Below are 18,276 nucleotides of genomic sequence, written 5' to 3' on the forward strand. Positions count from 1 at the left end.
GATGGATGGATGGATGGATGGATGGATGGATGGATGGATGGATGGATGGATGGATGGATGGATGGATGGATGGATGGATGGATGGATGGATGGATGGATGGATGGATGGATGGATGGATGGATGGATGGATGGATGGATGGATGGATGGATGGATGGATGGATGGATGGATGGATGGATGGATGGATGGATGGATGGATGGATGGATGGATGGATGGATGGATGGATGGATGGATGGATGGATGGATGGATGGATGGATGGATGGATGGATGGATGGATGGATGGATGGATGGATGGATGGATGGATGGATGGATGGATGGATGGATGGATGGATGGATGGATGGATGGATGGATGGATGGATGGATGGATGGATGGATGGATGGATGGATGGATGGATGGATGGATGGATGGATGGATGGATGGATGGATGGATGGATGGATGGATGGATGGATGGATGGATGGATGGATGGATGGATGGATGGATGGATGGATGGATGGATGGATGGATGGATGGATAGATAGATAGATAGATAGATAGATAGATAGATAGATAGATAGATAGATAGATAGATAGATAGATAGATAGAGTGCAGAAAGGGCAGAAGAGAGCAGCCAAAGTGATGAACGGCTAAGACTATCTCTCCACTCCAATGAAGGGAAACTGAAGAGTGGTGTTTTGTTTTGTTTTTCAGTTTAGGGAAAATATAGCTGGGGAGGAGCATGATACAGGTTTATCAAACTATGTATATGGTTGCAGTAAAAGAACTTTTCTTTTTTCTTTTTCTTTTACCTACCGTACAAGATTTCAGGGGCAACTAAGACACATTGGCTGGGCAGTAGATTTAGGGGAGGCAAAAAGTGGAATTCCCTGCCTGTGGATATAAGGAACGGCCATGAGCATGGACGGCTTTAAAAAGGGGGTTCGATACAGGAGTGGCCTGGAGCACTCCAGCCAAGTCACCTACAGCAAAGTTGCTCCTGGTGATGGATCCTCTGGTACCAAGAGTGTCGTGTGGCATCCATAGACTGCATGCCCATAGTAGACCCAGGGCACCTTCACACTCCCAACCTGCAGGGGAAGAGGATTAGAACTGAGCGTGTGGGGAAGCATGGAGTTCAGATTGTAAAGAAAGATGGTAACTGAGACTACAGGCCCACCCAGCGGTTCGAAAGCAATTAGTTGCAAGTAGATAAATGGGTACCCACCCTTAGTAGGGTGGGGGGCACCCTGCCTAGTGTGGTGGACAACGGCGGCGGCAGCGGCAACAAAACATCGGCCTGGAGATTGGAGGTGGCGTGGCGCAGCGGACCAGCAGCAGCAGCAGCGGCAGCGGCGGCAGCCGCCTCAGCCGGCGTGGAAGGCGCTGCCCCAGTGAGAGGCAAGCGGCGCGCTGTTGGCGCCCAAATCTGCTGTTTCGCGTCGTGGAGTGCGCGCAGGGGGAGGATGTGCGCTTGGCCGCCGTTGCTGCTCCTGTGCTGCTGGGGGCTGCCCCCTGTGGTCGGGCGCCACTACCCGCACAGCGCCGTGCTGGACTGGGCGTCCCGCTACCGGCTATCCTGGGCGCCTCAGGGCAGCGCGATCGCCTTCCGCCTGGAGGTGCGCACTCAGGGCTACGTGGGCTTCGGCTTCTCCCCGACGGGAGCCATGGCTTCGGCGGATATCGTGGTGGGCGGAGTGGACCGGGGCAAGCCTTACCTGCAGGTGAGGGCGGAACGGGAGCGACCTCCGTTGCCCTGGGGTGAGCCGGGAGGGGATGGGGCTTGCTCACCCCTTCTCCCGCAGTGTCTGGGGGAGGTCAGTCATTCTAGATGGCCCCAAGGGTGGATTCATAATCGGCTTAACACTGATGTGCAAAAAGGGTACCTTGAGTTCCACGCAGGTGAGCACACTAATGCAATTCGTCTCATGCTACCCCGTTTGTTTGTCTGTATGTGTTTACTTCCTTATTATCTTTTACTGTGTTACCCACCTAGTGCCAGAACATTGAAGCTATCAATCTTTTCCTCCTTTGTTTTTGAAACTATAAAACTTTCCCTTCTGTGTTTATCAATAAATGTCACAAAGTTGTATGCTGGGGGGTAGTATGATGTGTGCTATTCACTTATTGGACAGGGTCTGTCTAGTGTGACATAAAAAGAGTGGCTCTCTTTATGGATAGCCTTATGCCTCATGGCTGAGTCCTGGTACTTCGTTGGATTCTGAGCTCATACTTTCTGGAGCTCAGTAGTTCTGACAGAGTCTGGGCTTATTTGAAGAGGATAAACTGCATGTATGTTGACAGTTTAGGTACTGTGCCAATCCGAGGCAAACACTGAAATCCCCAGCAAAGTAATATTCTTCCGTCCATTGATATTTAGAGTTGTACTGAAAGCCCACTTAGAATTCCACATGTTTTTACATATGCCCTTTTCTGATCTCACATATATGTTTAGCAGTTTTAATTATGACAAATTACGATGTTTAAATGACTTTGTTCAAACTTATGCGCACTGATCCTCAAAATTGCCCATACTTCAGGAGCAGTTACAAAGCAGTTACAAAATTGCCCATACTTCAGGAGCAGTTACAAAAAACAGTTACAAAGAGAGCCAGTTTGGTATAGTGGCAAGGAGCATGGACTCTAATCTAGGAGAATTGGGTTTGATCCCCACTCCTCCATATGCAGCTCCTGATGTGACCTTGGGTCAGTTACAAGCTATTTCAGAGTGTTCTCTCACAACATTTCTCAAAAGAGCTCTCTCAGCCCTCCCCCCACCTCACAGGGTGTATGTTGTGGGAAGAGAAAGGGAAAGGAGACTTTGACTGAAGGGTGGGGTATAAATCTGATCTCCTCCTCCTCCTGAGATCTGCAGCCTGCTCCTTCTCCAGCATTCAACTGCATCCTTTCAGTGCTTATGGAAAGTTATCCTTTCTGGAGGTCTAGAGTGGCAGATTTAAGTGCCATTATCTAACTTCATAAAGAATTGGTGAAAATGTAGAAATGATGGGAACAGACAGGGGTCATTTCCTGCGGGAGCGCACAGGAGTGGAGTTCCGGCAGTAAGGAGCTCAGGGGGCGGGCACATGCAACAAGCCCCACCCCCTGCTCCCAGCAGCCCTCAGTTGGGCCATGAGGAGCAACAAGCAGCCAGGTAAGTTGCAGAGCCCCCCCCCCCATCCCGCCTTCAGGTACAAGCTCTCCCTCCTCTGTGAGGACAGATCTGCATGTCCCCTCCCCAATAGCTAGCAATCCAAAACAGTTCAGTGGAGCCTGAGCGGTGGGTGTTGCCTTCTGACACACTTCTGGTGATGTCAGGGGGTGTGGCATATGAAAATAAGTTATGCTCGAAACACTCGCCCTTGTGTTGGAAGGAATGCCAACAAATTGGCACTTTTGCACATTGTTGGTGGCAGTGTGAGAAGATTCTGGGCTTATGGAAAGAAATACAAAAACTAGTTAAAAGTGTTACAAACATAGATATGCCAATCTGCCCAGAAGGGCTCTTTCTTGACTATTGGCCACCCAATATAGAAAATCAAAAACACACAAAAACAATGGACATAAAAAAACAATGGACATAATGATATACGCTGCCAGGACCTCCATTGCTATGTGCTTGAAAGACAATCATCCTCCTGGAATTCAAATCTGGTACAGAAAATTATGGGATCAAATCTTGATGGAATATGTCACTTGCAAACTGAACAACGCTTCATTACAACCAATTTCTAATAAATTCATGGAAAAATGGGAACCCATACTAGACTTTCTTACAAGAGAAGAAGTTATACCCACATCTTGGTCTCAATACTACAAATGGTTATGAATCTGCCTCACTCTAAAGAATTCATAATTGGAATTAAAACATACTAGGTTAAATGTATACCTGAGGATGTCATGACATCTCACCAATTACTGTAGAACTATGTATGATTCTATACTCACATACTTTTGATATTTATAACATGTTGTTATGAAATGTATTGTAATCACTTCACAGAAGACGAATTTGGGGGATTCCCCCACTGTTGTACGTGCACTGAGTTTACAATTTGTATGTTGCTATCCTACTTAAGTGTATTTGACTGTATTTCATATTGATAACTGATGATTGCACATGAAAATTTGGAATAAAAATGTTATTTAAAAAAAGAAAAGAAAAAGAAAATAAGTTATTCTAATGAGCTCCTGCACCTCTTTTTCTACTAAATGACCCCTGGGAACAGATGATTTGATAATATGAATTAGAGTATGATGGGGTATTTTGGTGTATCATTTTGTGTCTCTGCAATTCATATTTCATGAGATTCCATGCTGTAATCTTTAAAGATTTATTTTAAGCCTATCTGGACCCTGGATGTCATCTTCAGTGTGACTCTGCACTTATGGAGGCAAAAGGCATCTAATCATGTGCTTTCAAGATGGGCTGATAGGTACTATGTTATCTGAAACTCCATCTCACAGTGACTGTATTCGCCATAGCCTGAGATCCATTCATCCAGTCTTTGATACATCACCCTGTTCAGTATGTGGTGTGATTTGTGCCCCCACCACCCAACTCTGCTGTTACTTGAGTTCTGATTTTATCCTACAAGAGCAAATTTAAGAAAAAGAGCTACCCAAAGTTTTATATCAATATTATTTCTAGGAAAAAAGATTACATTAATAGAGCCGATATTTTGTATATTTTTAAGTCTTGTGCAAAGATGTACATAAACCCCATACAAATGACTGTGAAAGTGCTATAGAGAAGAACTCTAACAATTCTCTCTATAAAATAAGTCACTACTCCTTCCTTCAAGTACTTCTTCTGCACCTGTTAAGCATATTAATCTATTGAATATTATAGCATATTGATAACATCTAACCCCAAAATGCTGGATAATCTTATTTGATGATCAGATGTAAGTATAAATCAAAAACAGATGACAGAATACCTTGTGAAGCCTTAATTTAGGGGCCAGGCAACCGATTCTGTCTCTTTGATGGAACTGTTTACTGTCTTATTGGGAAGAAAAGGCCAAAGCCATGAAGTACCATGCTACTAATAACCCACAATATCTCTCCAAATGATGTAGTAAAAAAGAAGTGGTCCATGGTGCTGAAGGCCACTGATAGGTCTAATAAAGCCAGTAATAAAATGTAATTGGCAATCACCCACCAGAACAAGCAAAGTTGTATTTGGCCTAAAATCTGACTGAAAGAGGTCAAGACATGTGTTTTTGGTGTATTGCTATCACTTGTTCAATCCCTTTGCCCCAGAATTGTAAATTTACCCTGGACTGTGGCTATTCATACTAGTTAGTCCGGCAACCTTTTCACCATAAGGCATTTAATAATTTTTCACCTTAAGGTATGCCTCTGTCACCGTCTCTGTTCTTGAGTGATGCAACTTTCTTCCATCCATCCATCCATCCATCCATCCATCCATCCATCCATCCATCCAATGACGTCAATACACATGGTGCTTTTCAGAGTTTTGAACTTGCAGTTCAAATGGCTATGCTCTTAGTAAGAATATGTACCTGACAAATCTGAGAAAAATTACAATGAAAGATTTCAACAATAGAATTTGGCTGGAAAAACAGCTGACTAATAGCTACCGTAAGCAAACAAAGCAAAATTAGAGAAGCCAAACTTTTCTTTTCCCCCCACAGTATTTTTAATCATTTCCCTCTGTTTTTATTTCCATAAGAAAACTTTTCCCAAGTACTTTTTCTAAGATAAGGAAAAGCTTTAATGAACAACACAAATCAAACAAATATTTCTTTCTCTTGGTGTTAGCACGGTGTTTTACATGGGGCTTTTGCTTCAGTATCTGGTATGATGAACAGAACATGAAAGAGGATTCTATTAATTCTTTGTAAACAGATCAATCAGGTTGAAGGAGGTAATTATGTTACAAAGACAGAAAGCAAAAGAGAACTTTACAAAGGGCCTACTCATGTTTTTAAAAGTGTGGCCGAGTGAAGAGTGAGCAGGGAATGATGTATTAGTGGCCAAGCATTCCAGGAGTTCAGAGATTAGAGTGGGAACCCAGATCTAACAATCTGGAAAGTGCGGGACTCACCTCTAAGTCAGAGCAGTCTCTCAAGCATGCTTAATAGCTCTTCTGTAAGGGGTGGGAAAAGGGAAAGGAGTGAGAGTTCAGCAAAAGGGGGAAAAGTTTGCAGAACAGTATATAGCTAATTGCAGACACAATTTCAGACAATTGGTAGTAGTGTAGATGTTGATTGTGAATATGTTTGAGCAAGGGGAAAAGACCCTCTCGCTCCTCCCCCCACTCAGTGCAGGGAAGCAAAGATGCTTGAATAAAGATGGGTGCAGCCTCAGAGAAATTGCTCCCATCTTTTTGTAGCAATATTGCCCTTCCAAAATAACTGAAGTAAGTTTTTATTTGCCATGAAAGTGCTCAAAGCAGCTCTAACTTTTTAATCTAGCTTTTAAGAAAATCCCTCTTTCATGCTCGCAAATTGACACAGTTTGCATTTTCTTACAGTTTAAGGCTTTCTCCTTGGTCTCCACCCCTGTCTGGAGTTGTATATCCCAGCCCACAGCATGTGGTAGCTGGGGGATCCAATCTGATTTGATGAATACCTATTTTGTTCAAGCTATCCAAGAGGATTGCATCATATGATCCATCTGCTGAACTCTTACACAAAAATAGTTCTTACTCAAGGCATCAGTCCTTTGGTTAATTCATTATTACTTGGAAGTGTTTGTGGGGTTCATTCTAACCTTCGCTTTTTAGCTGACAAGTTGATGCCCAAGTTAAAGAATATGTTTATCAAATGTATCCCATAGAAGTAAGAAAGAGCTGGTTATAGAACATCTATTTGAAAAGAACAGACTTAAAAAGGCTGGGAAACAGTGAACGGAGCAGTATGATGCTTTTAAATGCACTCATGCCAACAGCAACATAGACACCTCTGGAAAACAAATTGAAAGGCAGCTGGAGGGGAGATACGAAGTGTGTACCACACTGACATCACTCTGCTGGTGCTTGATGGAAGGCATTTCATGTCTTGTGGGTGGGGAAACCCTTAAGGAGTGTCCCGTGTAGTGATTAGTATGTTGGATAACTGTGTTTTGCCACCCTGAGATCCTGATTACGATGTGCATAGTACCTCTGCATCCTGAGTTCCTTCTTTGCAACACCCCCCCCCCACATTCTCTGACTGGGATATAAAGATTCAGAGATTTTCATCCCATCTTGTATCTGGTGAAGGGAGCTTTGATTCTTGAAAGTTTATACCCTGAAAACCTTGTCGTCTCTAAGGTGCTACTGGACTTGAATCCAGCTTGTCTTTTCATGATGTGACCAAAGAACATTAGCCTCAATCATTTTAGCTCCTTAGGAAAATTCAGGCTTGATTTGCTCTAGAACCCACTTATTTGTCTTTTTGGAAGTCAGTGGTATACATAAAACTCTCCCCTAATACCACATTTCAAATTAATCAGTCTTCTTCTGTCACCTTCCTTTCATTGTTCAGCTGTCACATCCATACTTAGTCATGGGGAGTACCATAGTATGAATTATCCTGATCTTGGTCTCCAGTGACACTCACACTTAGCCTGTGGTCAGATGTGCCATTTGGTGCCTTTGGGAAGCACTCCTATTCTCTCTGTTGGTATTTGACATGGAGTCGCTCAATCACATATCCCGTTTCGCTGTGGGCTAAGGCCATCACTGCATGATCAGATGGTGTGGACGGGCGGTTGTTTTTTTTTTGGTGGGGGTTGCCTGATTGTGCACATGCACAAAAATGACGGTGCAGTTTTTTGCACATGCACTTTTCAACTTCTGGGATTTGTGTTGCTGCTGTCACATCTTGGCGATCCTTCCATGGAGCACTGTGATCTCTGTGTTTCACAGTGAGCCATGGTTGCCTAACACTCCTTTTCACAGATGGTTTGGAGATAGGCATGATTATGTGGTTATGTGCATATTGCTAAGTGGAACAAAATGGTGCAAAGTTGGGATGGACTGAGTAGTCCATCCTGATGGCCTGAGTGCACGTGTGAGTAATCAGACTAGGGAAAATCTGCCAGTGGCCTGACAGCAACTGTTAGGACCGAACTTTCTCTGTTTCTGTGATGGGGCAGAACAGGGTGCCAACAACTGTGGAACCTCTCGCAGATAGGTTAGGAGGTAGATTAGGAGGCAAGACAGCTCGAGACTTTAATCTGATCTAACCACCATGCCATGAAGGCTGATGAGGGGGGGCTAGGGTACAAAATCCCAGGTATTGCTGTCTGATCATGCACTTTAGATCTGTCAGGCATCAGCAGCTGTGTCAGATCTAAAGGCACATCTGCCTGCAGCCTTAAGGATCTTTTCTAGTTCATTCCCTTCCAAGTCTCAAGGAATAGAAAATTTTGAACAATTTCAATTTCTTCATTGTCAACCTTAAAGTTCTGTAATTCCTCAGTAGTCGTTATTTCTTCTTGATGTTCAGCTGAACCCCTGCTTTGACACCTTCTCTTTTAACCTTCATTATAGTTGTTTCAAATCTTTATTCTTTTCTGCCAGTAATGTGGTGTCATTAGGGCTGCCAAGTCTCGTTGAATCGCGGCGGGGGATCATCATTCTTTACAGGAGCTCTGCCGCGGGGGACAGCAACAGGTGTTGCACCGCCATCGCCAGGATGTGACACTACACGTTGCTGTGGCAACGGGGCTGTTTGGAGTCCTGTTGCCAGAGCGACATGTAGCGTCACATCCTGGTGACGGCGGTGCAATGCCTGTTGCCGTCCCCCGCGGCAGAGCTCCTGTAAAGAATGACGATCCCCCGCCACGATACAACGAGACTTGGCAGCCCTAGGTGTCATAGGCATATTTCAAATCTTCATCTAAATCTAATCCAGCTTTCCTTAGGTATGTTCTACATATAGATTGAACAGACAGGGAAATAAAATACATCCTTGTCTGACATCTTTGCTAACTGGAAACCATTCTGTTTCTTCATTCTGTCCTAACAGTAGCCTCTTGTTCAGGCTGTGCATCAAAACATTCAGATGCTGTGGCACACCAAACCATGTACCTTATCCCCAGAGAAAATCAAATCAAGTGTAGGTACCACAATGTTCTGGGACAGCCCCATAATTGTCATGGAGGCCATGAAGTCTTGAATTGCTCCTGATAGGGCAGCCACAGCACTAACAATGAAGTCCCTAAGGACAATAGACTTCAGGGTCCTCACTGCGAAGATCAAGCCTGCCTCTGTCAGTGAAACTGTTGGGACAGCAGGGTGGGTGGTACACCAACAGAATCCCTGTTCTGTCCTGAGTCCCTAGCATTCAGGTACATACACTCAAAATTAAAAGGAAGGCAGTCACTCCCAACAGGTTTTGTAGCTGACTTTCCATTCTCTTCTAAGCACAATTAAAAATGCTGATTATCACCTTTTAAAGCACAACATTCCCGGAACCAGCATATTTAAAGGACTACTTGCTCCCATATGTATCTGCCCATCATTAATAGTCTTCTTCTGAAAATCTGTTCTTTGTGTCTCCACCTTCAGAGGTGATGTGCATAGTTATCAAGGATAAGGCCTTTTCTGCAGCCAAGCCCTTGACCTGACACTCCTCACTTCTAGCTGTAATTTTTATTTATTAAGTAATTTAAATATTTATTAGCCACCTTTCTGCCTTGCATAACTCATGGCAGGTTACAATGTAAACAAAATGGTTATTTTAAAAAATAGCTAAAAAGCCATGGTTTAAAATCTGTTAGAGTGGTGCATTTTGTTAGCCGAATTGCCTTATTTTATTAATAAACTTGGAGGATTATGAATACTAAATGACAATAGGCATAAAATGTAAGACCATAACCCATGTATACCAGAGTCAGGATTCACAGAGCCCCTGAATAGACAAGGAGGCCAGGTTACTAAAATAATTGTTTTCTTTACTTAATGATTCTCAAGCATTTACACTCACAATACAGGACAAAGAATACAGAGTTGAAGGATAGTGATGTTTGCATGAGCAGGAATATCGTTGGAGGGTAATATGTTACCTGTCCAACGAGACGAGTAGATCATGCAGGAAAAAAGGAACTAAAGGGGGGGGGTATATCGTGAGCCAACCAGCGACACACATGGAGTGGTTCCAAACTGTTTAGGAATAGATAGAGGGCAAAGAGAAGAGAGCAAGCTCAAGGGAACTCACCTTAAATAGCTAAATTGTGACCTGAGGTGATGGCCATGTGGTCACTGGCAATGTTCCCCCTAAGCTGAGTTAGTGTGAGCTAGCTCACAGTTTTTTAGCCTCAAGCTCACACATTTTTGTCTTAGCTCAAGAAGGATGGCTCCAGACCAAACTATTTTATGCAGTAGCCAATGTGCTCACTCACAACTTTAATGCTAGTAGCTCACAAAGTAGAATTTTGGCTCACAAGACCCCACACCTTAGAGGGAGCATTGGTCATTGGTTCCCAAGAAGTGTTAGGAAAAAAACTATGCTCTGGGTGGGGGACACAAAGGAATTGACAGTTGGGCAATTTAGTCCAGGGTCCGCATCTGGCTTGGCATGCTTCTCTGGCACAAGGCTTCCTTGGCCACAGTGTACAGTCCATAGTCCAGCATTGGGCACTTCTCTTAGGACCACAGCTCTGTCCATTGCCCTGGCACATGCTCTTCAAGCAGTACTCCCTAGAGTATAACCCATCCAACACAGGAGAGATCTCAGGTCTCTGGTCTGCCTTTCTACTAACCCAGAGAACCTCTGTCTTGTCAGGATTAAATATCAGCTTGTCCACCCTCATCCAGGCCATGACTTGCTCCAAGCACTGGTTCAGAACATCAATAGCATCCTCAGAATCTGGTAGAAAAGAAAAGTAGACCTGGATATCATCCACATATCGGTGATACTGCAGCCCATACCTCCTGATTACTTTCCCCAGTGGCCTCATATAGATAGCACGGGGGAGGAGATTGAACACTACAGGCCACAGGCCAACAGCCATGGGGCAGAGCAGGAATCCCCCAACACTACCTTCTGAGTCTACCCCCCTGATAGGATTCAAAACACCATAACCCGGTGCCCCTTAATCCCAGTGTGGAGACGCAGATCAGTAGGATACTACGGTCAACAGTATCAAAGGCTGCTGAAAGATATAGCAGAACTAGCAGCATGACAACCCCCCTGTCAAGTTCTGGAGGGAGGTCATCAACCAACATGAGCAAAGCAGTCTCTGAGGCCAGATTGAACTGGGTCCAGAAGATCACCTTCTTTCGAGAGCTCCTAGAGCTGAGAAACAACCACCTGCTGTAGCACTTTGCCCAAGAATGGAAAACTAATGTTGAAACATCAAGGACTTACACACAATTTGTTGCAATTTGGTCTAGGGTTCTCAATTTTATGTCAGAAAAGGACATTCTTCCGTCCAAAGCGTCATACATTCCCTGGATACGATTTTAAACATATTTACCCACCATTGCTTTACTTTTTGAGTTTTAGTGCAATGGTCAATCTCTAAGAGGGTAGGCTTTTAGAGCAAAGTTAAGCTGGTAGTCCTTGCAATGGGTTATGTTTATTCTCAAAGTTTCATGTTAGTGTTACATTCGTCTTGTAATGTGCTTTTTTTCTCTTTTTTCACTGTTGTTCCATTACGTCTTTTCTTAATTAAAAATTATTAAAAAAAAAAGAATGGAAAACTGAAGACAGCGTAAAAGTTCTCCAGCATAGAATGGCTTCAGGAGTCTCCCCCCCCCCAACAGCTTTAATCACTGCCTCCTTGAGCACAGGTGGAATAACTCCTGCTCTCAAGGAAGCATTTAGCACTCTCCTTGCCCACTTTCCAATTCACCTGACATCTACCTTAGCTAGTTTTAGGCACCAAGTGAAGACTTATCTCTTTCCTCAAGCTTCTGTAGTTTATTTCACATCATTTTTCTTCTCGTAAGCTGCCTCTGGCAGGTTCCCTGGAGATGCAGCATGAACATCTTATAAATAAATTCCATCTAGTTCAATAAGTACTCTGTCTCTGTAGGTAGTATTTCAGGGGGCATCTTGAAAGTATTGCTGAAAGGATCAAGTTGAGCATGTGCAGGCATATTGTAGGCAGATGATCATTGTGATGGAGAACTATGTAGTGTGCTGGTGTTGCAATCATCTTCAAAATCCCAGGTGTCAAGTCACCTTGGAAGGCCAAGGAACTGAACAAGGTGCTGCTGGGAGACAAAAGCAGAATAGGTGTTCTAAGCAAGAATTGTGTGTATAGTCTTCTGGTCCCAGAAGCACTCTTTGTCTGAGGGATGTGATGGCTGTTGGCAGCCCTGAAGCAGAATATGACAACTATCATCTTGCTGTTACTAGGAATATACCTAATATTTCACATGCATTAAACATTTCACAAGCCCCTATCCACTGATAAGTTCCATAATTAGACTATCAGGTAATCTTGTGATCCTCTTTGTTGGAGATCCTCAGTACAGTAGAATCTATTTTGTTCATATTAGTTTACTAATCAGAGAAAGCAAAAAAAATATCTTGTAAGTGCTTGGAGGGTTTCTTTCTCCTTTAAACACCTGTTCAGGCATGCAATGACAGCTGTGCTTTTTCCCCTCAAGGTTCCTTGTGCAGCTGTGCTTACATTCTTCAAGGATAAAACAGAGCTTATTTACATCCTTTTATTACATCCATAAGAAATTACTCTCCCTGCCATTTTGTATAGCACTAATCAGAAGCCATATCAATTGCAAATCCCTTTTGAGAGAGCGAGAACAGGGTCAACAACATGTGAGGAGCAATTCATCATCAGTTCCTTCATTTGTAGGAAATTATACACCACGTCTTTTATGATCTTTAAAATCAACTTACCATGTGTTGCTTCAATTTCCAAATGGTTTCCTGTGAATGAAAGACATCTAATTGTTTGGCTCCACCCACCAGCCTATAATAGCTTTTGACAGGTTTCTTTTAAAATGCGTATTGAGTCAGTGTCCATACTAGAAAACATATAAAACTGGGTTGTAGCGAAAGTAGCCTAAACACAGATGAGCAGCACATAAATACTGAGTACTAGTACTCAAATCCCTCAATGAGCTTAGACTGTGAGATGTGGAGTAATTTCCCCAGCAAAACGTAACCCACCTCCTCTTTCCTAAACATGAGTGAAAACTAGCTCTCAACCACATTCTCTTCCCCTGTCATTAGGAGAGCTCAAAGGCCAGTTTATGTTATTTCTAGCCAACATGGCTGCTGTTGCCACTGTAGATTCCCCAAGCAGTTCTAGGTAGTGTGGCATTTTCTCTTGCCAGTATGATTTGAATGGATTGCATGGTTGCCTACCAAACTGGCAAAACCTCTGATTGCCACTGTGGCACACAACATGTCCTAGTGTTGAGGGCTGATGAGGAACACATTATCTAGAATGGCATAGAAGCCATTAGGGTGGCAAGAACAACCAAGTCTCTTGAAGTAACAAAGTATAACTAGGCTTAATTTTGCCTCACAAAAATGTCTGTATGTGTGTGAAAAGATGGAAGATACAGGGCAGAAGGTAGAGTGACTACAGACTAGCTCAGTGCCTTGGAATGTTTAAAGATGAAGTCACAATCTCTGAGCAAAGACCAGACAACTCCAGCAAAATATGAAATAAGTATATAAAGGACCTTGAAAGCTAACAAGAGACAATAAGACTATGTTGCCAGTTGCTACTCTGTTTCTGAAGCCAATGGAAAGGCTAGTGGAATGAGCATCAAATAGTTTGTATTCAGTAGCAGGGATTGCGGTGGCCTGGGAAAGAGGAAGGGGGATGTCAGAGAACCAGCTGCATGTTATGGCAAAGAATTCAGAGGTGAAGAGGTTAATGGCACTACATTACAGAAACTGCTTATGTATTATATCACTTCTGCAGTGCTGAGGACCAGGGATAATCTTGTCTCCAAAAACAAACACCACTAAAACGTTCCTGTGATTTGCCATGAGGAGAGTGTATGACGATATCATAGTCCTGTTTAATTTTCCTCCCAGAAAGTAAACGAATTAGCACCAAATAATATCTTAAAAAATGACCCATAAAACATAGCTCCTGTCTTGAAATTCATGGGTATTTGAAGGGTTACAGTACAGGCAAATTTTCTCAGTTGTCTCTCCCCCCCCCCACTTCTTTCCATTTTATAAGTTACTTGAATAAATTATATGCGTATTGTGAAAAGAGATTTTCTACAGTTTAGAAAATTCCATTTTTATTATTCTAAAAAACTTGTATTGAAATTATGGCATATGCTTTTACTCCTCCTGTATTACTGGAAAAATGGAGAAATATTATAAGAATGTCTGACATTAAAAAATAACAGCAGGATGATGTTTCACTTTTGTCTTTAACAGGATTGTTTTACAGATGCAGGCAGAAAATTGAAAAAAGACTCTCAGCAGGACTACCATCTGGAGTATGCCATGGAAAACAGAACCCATACAATACTAGTTTTCAGTCGGCAACTTCACACTTGCGATGTCAATGACAAAAGTATAACGGTAATTTCATGATAAATCCAATTGAGGAAGAGAATTATTCATCAAATAGAAACTGAGTAAATAAAAGTCTGTCAAAAATAACGCTCTTTATGAACCTTTCATTCTCAAGGCTACATTAATTGTTATGCTAAGTATGCTGTAGTGTTTGGATTTTGCTAAATTGGTGCATCTGCTGATCTATAATTAACTGAGCACCTCTGAAGGGTGACTGGCAAATGGATCTGTTTCTGCTCCCTCTGTAAGGCTCCTTCAAGCTTCCTCACCACAAAAACATAGTGGTGAGTAGTGGGGTTTTTTATGACATCAAGAACAGAACACATAATTACTTCCAAGGGAGGAGAAATCCCATTTCCCTCCTCCCCCCTTTGCCACTATTTCTGCCCTGGCTATTCTGTCCCTCAATGGCTTTGGCTCCCTTCTTCCAGTTCTGACTGATACTTCCTCCCTGCTGCCTCCAGCTCATTTCCTCTTCCTGCTGGCCATCACTGCTTCTACCTTCTCATCTTGGCTGCCAGGTTATTTCCAGTATTTGTACACCATTTCAGGTTTACTATGGCCCCGTTCATACGAGGGGTTTTGGTCCGAGAGCGAGACAGAACGGGGGCGGATCAAACGGGCGCGATCCCACGGCAACATCTGGGAATCGTCGCCTATCCGTCCCCTATCTGTCTCTTCCGCGTGAAAACCCGCACTAAAAAGAACCACCTACCTGGATGGTTCTTGCGAAGTAGAGCGGCTCAAACCGGTCGTGGGATTGGCCGCGCGTCCTTGCGGCGGCACATCCCGGCCTCCGGCCAAACTGCGCATGCTTGAGCATGCGCAGTTCGGCGGCCTCCCCCTTGCCTCCGACTCTTCCTCCCTGGCATGTGATCGTGCCGGGGAGCAATGGCGCGTGGTGCACGGGATCCCGCGTATCTTTTTTGATGCGGCTCTCTTTAGCCGCACTTCGCCTCGTGTTTTCCCTGCCGTGTGGCAGGGGCCTATGCAACTCTTTAGCTGTTTGCTTTTGGTTGTAATGTCTGTGCAGATGTTACTAGTGACGAATCAGGGATAAGGCTTTCATGCCTTTTAACCCGCAAATTTCTATTTTTTCCAAAAAAACCTTTCAAACCTAGGGAGTTCTGGGGGACTATTTATGTATAGGATTTAGATTTTATCTGACTTTTTGGTCCCAAACCCCCCAAAGTGACTTCAAGTAAAACATAAAAACACAAATTCAGAGTGTAAAATAACTAGAAGAAACAATGTGTGTGATGCCCCTGACCTGATGATGTCACATGCAAGTGACATCATCACGCCAGGGACATCATATGGCAACACTCTGGTGTTTGGGGCAAAACTCCATGGTTACCATAGAGTTTTGTCCAAAATACCAGAGCATTGACACACGATGTCCCCAGCGTGATGATGTTTCTTGTGTATGATGTCATCACGCTGGGGACTTTGCACCAGGTTATGGAAGTTGGGGGTGGGGCTCCCCCCACCAGCCAGCTGGCTGGCAGCAGGCAGGAGTCCACAAAATCGGGGAATCCCCCACTCCCACCTGGGGGCTGGCAACCCTATAGGAAACATAAGTGCTGATGTTTAAAGATGCAAAAGTTCATCTGGCTAGTTGTAAGGCTTGGTTTCATTTTCTCTTATGCCTAATTGTTGAAGTTTTTCTTTTTCAGGAAAGCACAGTAAGAGTGATATGGGCATACCATGACAAAGACTTCAGAGAAACAGGTCCAAATTATCATGGTTCAAATCGGGGGACAAAGAGCCTACGTTTACTGAACCCTGAGAAAACCGCTGTTATCTCTCCCTCGTTGCCCTACTTTGACTTGACAAACCAAGACGTAGGTTACTTTGGATTTTACTTTTATTGAGTATTAGTACAAGATGAATGGAATTATTATAGGGTGGTGTGGTGGTAGTGGAAAGTGCTGTCAAGTCTCAGCTGACTTCTAGCAACCCCATAGGGTTTTCAAGGCAAGAGACATTCAGAAGTGGTTTGCCGTTGCCTGGCTCTGTGTCATGGCCCTGGTATTCCTTGGAGATCTGCCATCCAAATACTAGCCAGGGTTGACCCTGCTTAGCTTCTGAGATCTGACAAAATAGGGCTGGGCTATCCAGGTCAGGGTATATGACTGTATAGGGAACAAAAATTAGACTTTTGTATTAGCTTTTCTTTTCCTTTTTATTAAGACAGGTGCCTATACCAGACAAGGACACAACATATTGGTGCCAAATGTTTAAGATACCTACAGTTCACGGAAAGCATCATGTAATAAAGGTATGCTATCTAGCTGTCCAGCTTGATGTTTGCTGCTGCTTCTCTGAAATGTGTTCTCTCTTTTTTTGGCTGCAGTTCTCTGTATTTGTAGATGAGATTTTAAAATAGTAAAGATCATTGAAGAATAGGGACATATTATTGACTGCTAAAAATCAATACTGTTTCATTGACTTTAGTTTTGTCATATCTCCAAATCTGGGTGAAAAGATGGAAATCTGAAAGTTCCCATTGAAATAGGAATTCCATTTCCCCCCCTGATCTATGTACCAGTAGAATTGTAGATGGGTTCTGAGCACAGAACAACGCACTGTGTTATTATCATCTATATACTAATACCCAAAATCCCCTTTTGCACGTGGATAATTATTTCCACCAACAGAGGGCTCATTCTCCCCCAACAGGTTTCTCTACAGACTCAGGGGACTCCATGGTCTGCAGAAAAATCCAAAAAGTTAAAAAAAAACCTCAGGGAGGGTTGAATCCCCCCATACCTTTTGAAATGGCCGTCGTAAGGATTTACTCCAGGCCCTGCCTCATCAACAGTCTTTCTCTTTCTCTCTCTTTCTGTCTCTCTCTGTCTTTCTGTCTGTCTGTCTTTATCTTTCACTCTCTCTGTCTATCTTTTTGTCTTCCTGTCTTTCTCTGTTTCTGTCTTTTCCTCTTTCTCTTTCTATCTTTCTGGTAATTAAGGGAAGAGAGATTATATTTGAATAGTTTCTGTAAGTAATTTTTTTAAATGTCAGCCTGCTCACAGTTTTAAAGCTAGCACCATTTTTGGCTCACAGGGTAAAATTTTTGCTCACAGGGCGGCTCACCTTAGAGGGAACATTGGTTGTGATTCCAGATCTTCAGGTTGCACCTGGAGTTTGGCAATTGTAGAAGGAGAGAAGGAGGCAGGAAAAGGGGACAGACTATGGGGGCTTTCAGGAAAAGGAAAGATGAAATAGTGGGGGAAGGGGAAATGAAATGCCTCCCACAAGTCCTTGTGGGTTCCCACTTGTATGTTCTAATAGCCAAGTGCGGGCCTATTTACAAATATCTAAATCTGCAGATTGGGCCCAGAGTCACAGAAAACAGATCTGCTAACAGATCAGTTTGCAGAAAAATCTGAAAATGTTAAAAAAAATACATTGAGGGGGTTAATTCCTCCCAAAATCAATAGAGTCTGCATGTGTGCAACTTCTATACTCCTTTGCCCTGAGGTGGCAAAGCTGCAAGTGGGTATCGCAGGCCCTGAAGAGGCCGGGGGAGCAGCTGGCAGAGTCAGTGAAACTGGTGTGCAGGAGGTGATCCACCACTCACGCAATGAAGAGGCTGGGCGCGCGCGCGAGCGCGCGCGCTGAAAACAGGGAGAGGGGGCAGAAAGAAAGAGTGATGGGGTTCAGGGGAAGAAAGAGAGAGTGATGGGTGAGGGGACAGAAAGTTCAGTTCAGTTCACTTTGATTTATTGCATATGACCAATGGCCATTACAAATACAGTACAATACAAAAGAGTTATAAAATGCAGAATAGGATCTGCGTTAAAACACAGAGA

General features: G+C 43.4%; 1 protein-coding gene across 2 annotated transcripts in view; it reads left to right on the forward strand.

Annotated features, from left to right (window-relative positions):
* Nucleotides 1-1,365: 1,365 nt before the first annotated feature.
* MOXD1 (monooxygenase, DBH-like 1) overlaps nt 1,366-18,276 on the forward strand; it is an 84,000-nt gene continuing 67,089 nt past the window's right edge. For both annotated transcript variants that reach the window (XM_015418204.1, XM_015418205.1), the window contains exons 1-4: nt 1,366-1,705; nt 14,321-14,467; nt 16,138-16,305; nt 16,659-16,742. In XM_015418204.1, coding sequence (XP_015273690.1) covers nt 1,448-1,705; nt 14,321-14,467; nt 16,138-16,305; nt 16,659-16,742 — 657 coding nt within the window. In that variant the 5' untranslated portion in view covers nt 1,366-1,447. The remainder of the gene's footprint in view (nt 1,706-14,320; nt 14,468-16,137; nt 16,306-16,658; nt 16,743-18,276) is intronic.

This window comes from Gekko japonicus, unplaced genomic scaffold (genome assembly GCF_001447785.1).
Source record: "Gekko japonicus isolate JY-2015 unplaced genomic scaffold, Gekko_japonicus_V1.1 scaffold2563, whole genome shotgun sequence".
Classification (NCBI taxonomy): Eukaryota; Metazoa; Chordata; class Lepidosauria; order Squamata; family Gekkonidae; genus Gekko; species Gekko japonicus.